This window comes from Argentina anserina, chromosome 5 (genome assembly GCF_933775445.1).
Source record: "Argentina anserina chromosome 5, drPotAnse1.1, whole genome shotgun sequence".
Classification (NCBI taxonomy): domain Eukaryota; kingdom Viridiplantae; phylum Streptophyta; class Magnoliopsida; order Rosales; family Rosaceae; genus Argentina; species Argentina anserina.
The window spans coordinates 15747893-15760301 of NC_065876.1; the positions used below are offsets into that span (position 1 = coordinate 15747893).

General features: G+C 36.1%; 1 protein-coding gene and 1 pseudogene across 2 annotated transcripts; one reads left to right on the forward strand and one right to left on the reverse strand.

Annotated features, from left to right (window-relative positions):
• The first annotated feature begins 4639 nt into the window (after window positions 1–4639).
• LOC126795336 (nuclear/nucleolar GTPase 2-like) lies at window positions 4640–8345 on the forward strand (annotated as a pseudogene).
• Window positions 8346–9111: 766 nt separating this feature from the next.
• Window positions 9112–12308, reverse strand: LOC126795335 (GDP-mannose transporter GONST3). Of its 2 annotated transcripts, XM_050522188.1 has the most exons (6): window positions 12140–12308; window positions 11926–12039; window positions 11736–11775; window positions 11101–11176; window positions 10821–11018; window positions 9113–10632 (listed from the first exon to the last, which is right to left on the reverse strand). In XM_050522188.1, the coding sequence occupies exons 1-6, from the start codon at window positions 12147–12149 to the stop codon at window positions 9511–9513; spliced, it is 1560 nt and encodes a 519-aa protein (XP_050378145.1). In that variant the 5' UTR covers window positions 12150–12308; the 3' UTR covers window positions 9113–9510. The 2 variants fall into 2 exon arrangements, with proteins under 2 accessions (XP_050378144.1, XP_050378145.1); XM_050522187.1 differs by having other exon boundaries at window positions 9112–10632; window positions 11926–12308.
• Between the last annotated feature and the right edge of the window lie 101 nt (window positions 12309–12409).

Consider the following 12409-nt stretch of genomic DNA (forward strand, 5'->3'; position numbering starts at 1 on the left):
AAATGCGTGAGAAACGTAGCATAAGGCGTAAACTTTTTAAGCCTCAGTGCCCAGACTGAAAAACAGAGGTGGTATGTAAATAGCCTTAAGCTTTAAAAGCCTCAGTATTTGTCCCTTATAGATTCATTATATATACATGCAACTATGATTGACTGGTGGCTTCTACCAAGATTTATAAAGAATTTTTCTGCCGTATCAATGTCTCAGTCTCTGGGAATTGGCATGCATATAACACACTCTCTCTCTCTCTCTCTCTCTCTCTCTCTCTCTCTCTCTCCATCAATTAGATAGCTAAGTAAATCAGCTACTATTATATTTATATTCCATGAATTAAATACCAGCCAAATGAAGTCCTTAATAATGATATTGAATCATTGATATTGATATATTTTTTATTTTTGGAAGCAAAGTCTTGTTGTGGATATCTTGAGCATTTAGACAACAAATACTGGATTGCTGCAGAACTAAGCATGAGACTTTTATCTGTTGCTTCGCAGAACATAGGCCTCGATTGAGCCTCCTTTGCGGTAATCTGACAGGAGAACGGAGGAAGATAGCTCAAGAGAAAGTCAGTATTATGGATGAAAGCATTACTAGTCTGAGCTTTCCCATAACTCGACTTGGATTGTACGAGATCAACTACAGAGATACAACTCTTAAATCGTGGATGAAGATTTCGGAGTATCCTCTGGTATTCAATTTGTGGACATGATGCATGCTACTTATTTTGATAATAATTGTCTGATGATTTTTGTGCTGCAGTTTTTCTTTTTCTTCTTTGTTATAGTCAAAGATTGATACTCTGATAGTACATACTACATAGTGAGCCACTTTCTACCGATCCATCTCTCTCAAGATTATATTTCATACATCTAGGCTGGGTCTCAATTGTCACAGTTCCCAAATTTTGAATGATAAAAATTCGAATTCGATGTCATGAAAACTCTAATTTCTGACTTTAAAAAATAATAAGTAAATGTAGAAAAATCTTTTTGCTGCGATCCAGTTCTCAATTGATCTATAAGTTGTCTTCTACAATTGCTATGAAGACACTATCTTGTTTTACTCAGCCTATTTATTTCGGTTTTAGCAAAAGATATTTCTGGACAAAAACTGGTCAGAAAATCCTGGAACTAAAGTTAAACATTCATAACTTCTTCACGAAAACTTTTTTTTCAATGATTCCAAGTCTGATAGTCTAATAGTTCCTTTAGAGTATCTACTAAAATTGTTTAGAAGAATGTGAAATCAAAATCCAGACAAATTGGTAAAGTTTTTCAGTGTGAAGGTGTTAAGGTCGAAAGAGTGAAATTTTGGTTGTAAGCTGATTTTTTTGAAACAAAGACAGTGCTTGTGTTTTAATTTAGATTGCTTCCAAATTATAGTACTTTGAATTGGAAACTCCTTGTTTATTTATGTAATGTTTGGTTGATTCCATGCAAATCAATTATAGAAATTTGTGAAGATTTCTTGACTCTACTGTGAAAATGGTTTTGGTGAAGATTTACAAGGTATGATTAAAGTTGTTATTGTGTTTTTTTTATCTTTGAACTGCTTTCTATTCAAGTTTTTATGTCCAAGTGAATTCATGCTCATGATTGAAGTTGATGTTGTGTTTTGTTTTTAAATGCTTTGTATCCAGGTCTTTATGTCCAAGTGAATTCATGCCTATCATTGAAGTTGTTGCTGTGTTTTTTATCTTTGAAATGCTTTGTATCCAAGTAAATTCATGCATTATCTTGAATGTTTTTTTTCCAGTGCGAACGCATGGGCCGCCATGTTTACACCAGCTTATGGATGAGATTAAGGAGCGGGTTGCATATATCCTCACCAAGTGCATGTAGGAGCTTGTGCGTATGTTTTTGGAAGCTTAAAATAGTAGAACTTATTGATTCGATAGCTAAGAATCTAGACAAACATTGGTCTTAACTATAGGAATGATTCTTATATATATATATTTAATTATTTATTTATTTCCTATAAATTATCTATCTTATTGTAAGTTTAATATTAGGGATGTTTGAGTACATATATAATGCTATGACATTTAGGATATTTTGGTTTGAAGTAGTTATGGATTATTTATGGATCTATTTACATCTATTTTGGTTTTGTCATGATGATTTACCATATGAACAGTGAAAATAATAGATTCACACAACTAGTTGAAGTGAGTTCAAATTTTAGTTAGTTGTGTGATGAAAGACTCACACCACTAAGTGAACATGGTTCAAACTTAGATTAGTTGTGCAATGCAAACCATACAACTAAATGAGGTTGGTTCAAAAGGCAATCCATACAACAAAAGTCAAAACTAGTTTTGATGTATGAGTGCAGTCCTCCCACAACTAAAAAGGGTCTAAAATGAGTTAGTTGTTTGACTCCACACTCCTACAACCAAATGTGTAACAAACTGTTAGTTTCATGAGTAAAAAAACATACAACCAATTCAGAAATAAGTTTTGTTGTACAACTGAAAGCTTCCACAACTAAATGAATCAAATAATTAGTTGTACAAATGGAAGAATCTCAAGTACATTAGAAACAATATTTGTTGTATGACTTCATCAATGACAACTAATAGTAAAAATCACCTAAATAATTAGTTGTCTGATAAGGAACACACAACAAATATTGTGATTGTATTTGTTGTCTGAAAGTCACTTGCCGAGGAGTTTTGCTGAAAGAGCTGCCGAGCAGCTGTCGAGCATTCGGCCGAGCGTCACACAACTAAATTTTAACCTCTTGTATGAATATTTCGATTAGACAACACCGCCATACACAACAGTTTTGTTATACATCACACAACTGTGAATAACTCTTGTGTGGTGAAGTTATTGTAGTAGTGATTACAACCGTAACGTTAATGATGGTGGATGTGGATGAATAAGTAAAATAAGACACGGTACAACCGTAGCTTATGATCCAAAAACATTGGTCTATCACTGGGACCGATCAATATATATCACAGTTGAAATTGTCAATAACAAATACTGGACCTCAATTGTACACTTTCTTGATTGATTCACTAATTTCCCAAACCTCAAATGCTTCTAAATTTTAAGAACAAGTAAACATGAGTGTTATGATTCTTATGACGCCAGGCTCACTATCGGAACCAGTGGCAAATACATGGTGAAAACTATATAGGCTGAAGCCGAGACGAAAACTTACAAAGTTATATTTAAAATATATGACATAATTTTCACAAGTTGTTCTCTATTTGAGTTGGCTAAGTAATAAGCATAAAAGCTGATGTGTCTGGTTTCGAGTACTGGCATTGCCCTTGCTCAGTTTTTTTTCCTTCCCCTTTTACATTTTCTTCCCAGTTTTCTATTACAAAAGAAAATTATTTTCTTTCTCAAATAGTTCTTTTATCATTTTCCTAAACAAAATTGGGTCATTACTTAAGTATGAACACTATATGCTCCTTGATCAAGTTTTATACATGAAAAACCATATAACAACTTTTAGATACACTCCAATAATTTCTTGATACACACCTCTTACTCAATGCACCACATATTAAATTTTTAATTATACTATTTTACTAAATACACAACCCATAATACCTAAAATATCCTTTATGACAAAAACCATGAAATATCTTTTTATTTAACTACACATACTAAATTATTCGATATGATTAGTATATAATTATGCTTATTGACATTTATAGATGTCCATATTTGATTACATATCTTGTTCTTTAGAAATCCTTATTGCTCTTCAAATCTTAAAACATGAAAATAATAAACAAGATGAAGAAGACATAGCTCAAATTGTCTCTAAAGATGAAGCAAACACGGGGTGTATGCATCAAAAAATAATTTCAAATCTAGTAGAATGAGAAATTTAATTTCTTCATATAAAGTACCAAATTTGGCGTTCTAAACTTGGAAATTATGATTTTCTTTATGGATACAAATAAATGAATTGTTTATCAAAAAATTTCATTTAAATTTCCATAGAAATAGAAGTAACGCATATAGAAACTTTGTAAAATCTTTAGTTTCATACTTTATTAGTTTCCATCTTTAATATTCAAATTTCCTCTTACACATGATCATTCTAGTCATTTGTCGTAATTATAAAATCTAATTTGAATTGTAAAATAATATGGATGTGTATTAAGTGATTACGGGTGTGTATTTAAAATTTCTCAAACCATATTGACAAGAATTTTTTTTCATACCGACACACTTAATTGGCCTAGACGACATCTACATCCTGGATCCGCCATTGGTCAGAACAAATCGTAGAAGCAACGAACCGGCCGGAACACTTGCCGAAGATCAGTGAATACTTGTGTCGAGTGGTTCACTATATTTCAGGTCTCCAAATGCCCTCAAACATTATGAATAGTTAACCTTGGATGTTACAAATTTGTCAGTAACACTCTAAGAAGCGTCGTGAAAGTAAGTGAACCGATCCTCAAAAATCACAATGACTCTGCTGGCTGGAATACGGGAAAATTTAGTTTTTTTTTTTTCAACCTCACGTGAGGGCGGGTATACAATGAACTCTGTAGAGGAGAATGAATGTTGTCGTAGAAAATCCGCCGGAAAAAATTAACGAAATCTACGTGGAACCACAATTAATATTAAACAAAACTAGGAACGAATTCATATATAATCCTAAGTACTCACTGGACGCGAACCGAACAGATGGGAAGAAGAAAGAGCAGCGTGGTGCGGCCACCGTGCGCCGCCTAAAGATGTACAAGGTGAAGCCCAAGCGTGACCGCAAAGGAAAGCTGTTGAGCAACGAATTACAGTCAAAGGAGTTGCCTGACACTGGAATCCAACCCGATCGCCGCTGGTTCGGAAATACTAGGTTCTTTCCCAAAGTGAGCTCGGCGCCTTCCGTGATGCTCTCGAGAGTCACATGTCTAAAAGATACAACGTTATTCTCAAGCCCAAGAGATTGCCCTGGTCTATTGTTGATGTCAATAAATTGCACTGGTATACTGATGATGTCAATGGTATGCAATGGTTATCTGTTAATTTTTTAGTCTCGGAATTCACAATTACTAAGTTCGATCAGTTGACATTTCTGAAGCCAACCAGAGTTATGATCAAGAGAGTGCCGTTTTCGGATGCATTTCTAGCATCTTGCCTTATCCACCCTCTTTCTTAAAGTTGCTGTATGGAGAACTCGCATTTGCCCGCTTGCTCCAGTTATCCCTCTCATATTATCTCTCAGCTGATATATATTCTCCACCACCTCACTGTGTTTTACTTTTAAGTTCTTGCTCACCTTCCTTATTACAGGTTTTGGATGCAAGGGATCCACAAGGTACAAGATGTCACCACTTAGAGAAGCATTTGAAAGAGCATTGCAAAGATAAACACATGATTCTCTTGTTAAACAAGGTTGGTTCTGCTTCTCATCTTTGGTATCCCGGATGATTATGAGCTTACCCTTGCAGTGTAATAATATCACTACTTGTTTTCTCTAGTGTGATGTGGTCCCTGCTTGGGCAACGAAAGGCTGGCTAAAGGTATTGTCAGCGGAGTTTCCAACTCTTGCATTTCATGCTAGCATCAACAAGTCATTTGGCAAGGTACATTTCCTGTGATTTATCCCTTTATGTTTCATGGTAGTGCTTCTAAATTAAGAGTGTCAAGCTGTAACACAGCTAATGATATACGCTTTCTCCAATAATTATATAAAAATATACTTTCCGCCCATCTATTTGATCTCCCAATGATGGCATATGAACTCTTTAACGGAACCAAGGAAAAACTTTTTGATGCTATATCAACAGCCACTTCACAACTGGGTTAATTTTTTGTTCATTTTGTCCCCTTGCTATCTTGTGTAAGTGTTGTTTCAGTAAATGTATTGATTGCGCCTTTGTTGCGTTTAGGGTTCTCTTCTATCAGTGTTGAGGCAATTTCCCGATTTAAAAGAGATAAGCAAGCAATTTCTGTGGGATTTGTTGGGTACCCCAATGTTGGAAAGTCATCTGTCATCAACACACTGCGATAAAAAAATGTAATGTTCCTTCCCTGTGCTTTTGTGAATGTTAATAAGCTTAAAGCAAAAATAAATTATGAGTTTTACCCTTGCACAATCTCAAATTGGATGGTTTGTGTATTGATAGCAATAGGGCTGTGGTTTGTCTTTAGATGATGATTGCTACTAGTGTACTGCTGGATCTAGCTGACATTATGTGTGTTCCTTTTCAGGTTTGCAAGGTTGCTCCTATTTCAGGGGAAACTAAAGTTTGGCAATATATAACACTCACAAAGAGGATCTTCTTGATTGATTGTCCTGGAGTTGTCTACCAAACCAACGACTGTGAAACAGATATAGTACTTAAGGGCGTGGTATGTCTTTGTGCTGCTCTTTGATTTTGGAAATATTGATATTCACATAATCAAGCTAAAGATATGACGAGCTATCTAGTGGAAAAATGACTGTTAGGGTCAGAATGTCTCAGCTGAATTTATTATCTAAATAGGATTCCCTAATGTAGGTGGTTTGTAGGAAAGTTTCTTGACATCGGGTTGGGGAAAATTGAAGAGGTTGAAGTAGTGCATGTTCAGTTTCTTCTCACTGTCACACATCTCTCTATTTCCTTATAGTAGTGTTCTTGTTCTCTGAAGTACTGTTAATCTTTTCTGTTGTGTCTATCCATAAGATGGCTCAACTGTGTCTTTGTCCAAAGTCCAATATCAATCAATTGCAACATTACAATAGATTTGTATGGATAATGTCTACTGCGTTTAATCATCATGATTGTGGGTTATGTCAGCACTGGCTTTGGAGTTGAAACCTAATTCTGATGTCTTTTCCAGGTACGTGTCACAAACTTGCAGGATGCTTCAGAACACATAGGAGAAGTTCTGAAACGAGTTAAGAGGTAGCTTTTGCAAAGAGCGTATAAGATAAAGGACTGGTCTGAAGCTTTTTGTGTAGTTGAGTTTGATGTTTGTATTCTAGTATTACTGTATTAGATATGATTCGTAGTATTCTAAAATCTTTTTGAACATTTGTTAGCATGTGGTTTGTTCACTCTCTGCAGTTGAATCAATGTTCAAAGTAAAAAAGAATGTAATTTGAATGACTTTTCCTGAAGATCTAAAATAATTCCTTAAAATGAATTGAATCAATGTTCAAAGTAAAAGCATTAATTGTAAATTCACTGTACCTGATAATCAGATATTGTGGCAGTTTTTTTTCCTTAAAACCATACAGAGCCTCCCCCCCCCCCCCCTCTTATTTACTTTTGACGGCGATTCCGCAAATTATATGCAAAGCTGTAAGTACTAATCCCAATGTGATATTATTGTTCAGGGAGGATGATAATGACTTTTTAGTTCAGCTATGCAAATTATCTGGGAGGCTTTTGAAGGTAACTAGCTGATCTCTTGCTAGTTGAATAGTTACAGGTTTTAGTTTAATTGCAGACTTTCCAACTTGAAATTGGTCAAATACCTGCATGTTCCCTTGTATTGTTATATTTTTCCCCAATAGTGGTTAGGTTTCTTACTAACCCTAATATTATATTAAAATGTGTGTATATATGATGCAATTGCAAATCATTCATCATTTTCCTTCCTAAAAAATGTTGTATGTACACCTTATAGGGTGGCGAACCTGATCTCATGACGGCGGCAAAGATGATCCTCCATGATCGGCAGAGGGGTAAGATACCATTTTTTGTGCCGCCCCCACAGGAAGATCCGCCATTAGATCCTGCTGTCACTGAACTAGAATACAATACTCTCATATGTAATAACCAAGCGTCAGCAGTTAAAGCCGTTGCAAATGTTATTTCATCCCAGCTGCAAATGAGAGTCCCAGTTCAAAGGGATCTATATAATGAGAATGAGTTAAAGGCATCTAAACCACGGCAAAGATGATGTTGAGGCTGAGACATCTGAGAAGTGTCAGCAGAGTCTTAGTGTGTTATCAAATTTGGTGAGTTATCAAATTTTCTTTTGCAGTGTTAGATCTGCTTTCAATATAACTTTATGTGTTCTAGCTAAAGTTGATTTTATGGCTTTTGGATCTGTTTTAGAGTGTACATCTCTGAGTCGATGTTATTTATGGTCCAATATGAAACTTTCTATTATGCAAATGATGAGACATCTGAGTCGATTTCCTGGTGGAGATGAAAGTCGATTTCCTAGTGGACTAAACTTTCTATTATGCCCCGATCGCGAATTAATCTTAGTCTAAATAGTTATTCTATGTAGGCCATAATGTTATGAATCCCTGGATGTTTAGGTTCTAATCTGATTGTGAAAATGCTGTCTTGTCTGTAAACTGTAATAACTCCAATGAACGTTAATGAAGGGTGAATGACTGATAGTCTGCATGGTGTTTTGCTGCATTTTCTGTTGTATCACGGTTTACTTGATGGAATGTTGTCCTGAACGCTTAATTAAATACTAGCCTTCATGCACATAGCCACAGTTCTAATTGGTTAAGTTTTCGATTTTTTCGAAACAGGTTAGTCCTACGTTAATTGTCGCCATGAGTTTAAAGTTATATTTTACCAAGTTACCTTAAGATAAAAATACAACTGTTAAAATCACCTTGATAAAACAAATTTCGTACTTTGGATGAAACTGTAAAACAGTACAGGTAAATAGAGAAATGGTAACTCTATGCCGGGAAAAGAGTAATTTCAAATGGTAAAATGGTAACGCTGTAACTGTAACTCTGTAAGAACCCCATTTTTCATCCATCTATTTCTGATTTCGTTTCCGGTCACCAAACTAACTCTGGTCGATACAAAAACAATATGCAGAACAATTCCGAGCATCCCAAGAATCCAAAAATCACCAATTCAATACAACAGAAGCAGATTCCACTCATAGAGTGAGGAACAGAAACTTGAGGACTTGAATGAGCCTTTTGGTTATAGTGCATGGTTGAAATAGCGTGACTTTTCCCGGTCCCTTGCTATTCCACTCATAGCTCAGAAATTTCAACCAAGAAAGATCATCAAAATACAATGGTTGCATTACAGAATACAGACTTGAACAAAAGATTATGGATACTTGATGGCTGAGCAAAATAGGTGAATTTGTTTTCTCCAACTAAAACATCAAACATGCAAATTTTACCTACCAAATGCACATTCTGTAAATTCAACAATTACATTGTCATTGCACTAAGCTTTGAGGAGGACATATGATGAAAATTCTGAAATAAGAAGACCATGTTTTCCTAATCAACAAATAAGACATGGCTATTGGGGCTATAAGGCTATTAAATCAATCTACGTTTACAAAAGGTATTTCATCTTTTCACTATGGACTATCGAATCGATCTAAGTTACAAAACAAATCAATACAATATTTTGTCTATCAGGGTTTTCCAATTGTCATACTCAATACTCATCTCAACCCAAATGTCACACAAGGAGATTCTGTGAGACAAAACTATCTTCAAGTCACCCAACGGAAAGTTGTGACCGGAGACATAAAGATCAAGAATGAGTGCAGATCTGGGGAATATGAAATCCCGAAGCAACAGAAGAGGACAATATCACCTTGAAGGAGACGTCTCATTTCCTCGTTCATCTCCTGTGGCCCATGTGTCTTTGTTGTTTCTTTCTGAGCTGCTGTTCATTTCAATTAACTTTTGTTGTTCTTCCTCAGTCTGCTGTGCCTTTACTTCATTCACAACTTTGGGCTTGCTTGTAGATTGCTGATACATAACACCACCTAGCATACATATCAATAACCCCACTGTACCAATAAATGTTGAATGTTTGTCCCAAATCACCAGATTAATAACAACTGTTAATAGCTTATTCACGATACCAAGAACAGTAAATCCCGTTGCAGAAATGGCTCTCCGGCATGAAAACCCAAAGAAAGAGATGGATAAACCAAATAAACACGATAATCCCACTGGCAGTATCACTGCGAATGAGTACCAATCTGATTCATCTGAGATCTCATGCTTTATCTTCTTCAGTTCACCCATTACAAGTAACTCCAATGGGAACAGCAGAAGAGCTTCAAGATTGTTGTACAATACAAGACCCCATGTATTTAAGCCGATGGTCATTACCACATGCTTTATGTATACAAAATCAATGGACATGCTTATTAAATAAGCTATAGCCCAACTGTAAGCCGTGACAGTGAACTGGTAATCTGTTAGCACATAAATCACACTTCCCCCAAAAATAGTCCCAAGCGATATCCATGTCCTCATTGACGGCCGTGGTTGGTGCAAGAAGAGAGTCTCTCCAATTGCAACAAAGATGGGAACGACTGATCGAAACACAATGAAAGTGTCAACATTGGCATGAAGAAGGAGTTCACTGTTGGTGAAGAGAGAAAGGTAGAAAATAATTGCAGCTGGTAGGAATCGCCACATAGTAAGGAGGTCAAGCGAGTCATACTCTATGAACTTAAACCAGCCACAGAGGAGCACCCCAACAGCACTTGTAAAATACTGTAGAGCAGTCAGTGCCCCAGGATAAGGAAATTTCACCACAGCCCATTTGTTGATGATTGAAAGCAATGAGGCAGATAAGCAGTAACCAGCGGCTATTCCATAGACTGAGATGTGCTGCAGTACAATACTATACCAGTTTGGTTGGATGATAAGAGAAGGACCACTAGATCCATCCTGGTTTTCACCGATTTCAGGATTCTGCACATCATTATAATCTAATCATCTACCATAGAATAAATTCATTGCAAGTCAAACAAAAACATACTATGACATATTATGAAAATAAAATACAACTATAAACTGTCATAATGCAAATTTGCAGGAAAACTTGTTGGCAGATTTTGAGACAAATGCTTAACAAAAAGGTATGGCGAGTATAGCAGCACCTTTCTCTTGGGTGTTTCAGCTTCATCCACATTCTCAATCTCACCAAGGGCATCCGCTTTCTTGAGCAAGTTTTTTAGCTTTTCCTCCAGGACCAATAATTGTTCAGACTTGTTGGTTGGCAATGGAGTCAGTGGGGGTTCCATGTCCATAGAACGTCGTTCTCGTTCACGCCTTACTTTTTGATCTAAATCCATCACCTGCAATGCAAGTAGAATATGACAAAGAACTATAGGTGCAAAAGAAGAGATCCCAAAAACAATGACAAGACAAAGAACCTACCAGCATCTCACAAAACTGAGCAAGTTCAGTTTCAAACTTGCGCACGTATTGTTCATGTCGTGGGGACTTCTGAAAACTATATCATTGAAAGAAAAATGAGAAAATATAATCACACCTCAGTAGGGAACAAGAATAGAAGAACAAAGAAGTAGGTGACTGATTATGATACAAATAGTATTAGCTTGATGTATCAATCAGCAGAAGCATACTACTTTGTCATTATCATAAATTCATAACTCTTTTGCGGATCAAAATATACTACATTACATTCCCTGCAAATACTTCTAGCCATCTTGCTCAATGGGTTCGAAACACAACTTTTATATTACACAACATTCCATGTAAATATTCTAGTCAACTCGCTCACTGAGTTTGGGAGCAAACATATTCTTCCTCATTAGTATTAACAGACATAATAAAGATGCTTATATCACTTGGATGACAATAGAGAAACAGAAACTACCTCGAACTGTATACTAAACTCTTTAGTTTACAAATGCAACTACTAAAACTAAAACGCAAAAACAATAAACAGCTCACCATTCGCATTGATACAACTAAACCTCGAAATACATTTAAACCAAAAAAAAAAGGGAAAACCAAATCCAAACAGAAATGAAATCTTAGTTACTCACCTTTCTTTCAGCTTCGGGTCGTGTTTCCTGTAACATGGTCCTGAAACAAAAACAAACAGCTCACTTTCAGACTGTCGAAAACTTGCACATTACAAACGCATTTAAAAACTTGAAAATCATGATCTGGGACATTGTTTGCTAAGCAACCAAATGCAGTGGTGGGCAAATGTGGGAACCAATAGCAACAAACCTAGATCGTTTCGAGTACCGGCGAAGAGATCATGAGGACAAAACCGAACCAAATAGTACCTACAAATCTCCTTCGCATCCCACTCAATCTCTCTTTGGCCCTTTCCCACTTCCTCTAAATTCACCAATAACAACAGTAACATCAAAATCAAATTCACATTGAATGCAAGAATTAACAGAAATGTAAATCCATTAGGGTTTATGGGGGGATGTACCTGTTGCCATGAGTTCAACCAACAGAGGAGGAATTTCAATCCAGAAAAGGACAAAATGTAAAGAGAAGTGAATTTGATTTGGGGAGAAGGATAATCAGAAGGGTTTGTAGCAAAGAAAGGAGTGATGGGATTGGGCAATGAAGTAGCTCCTATAGGGTTTGCTGTGATGGGTTAGATTTATCTCTGAGAGAGAGAGAGAGAGAGAGAGAGAGGTCTGATTATGGAGTCTACTACATACATTTTCATGAGGTGCCGACGCGGCTTTGGGTG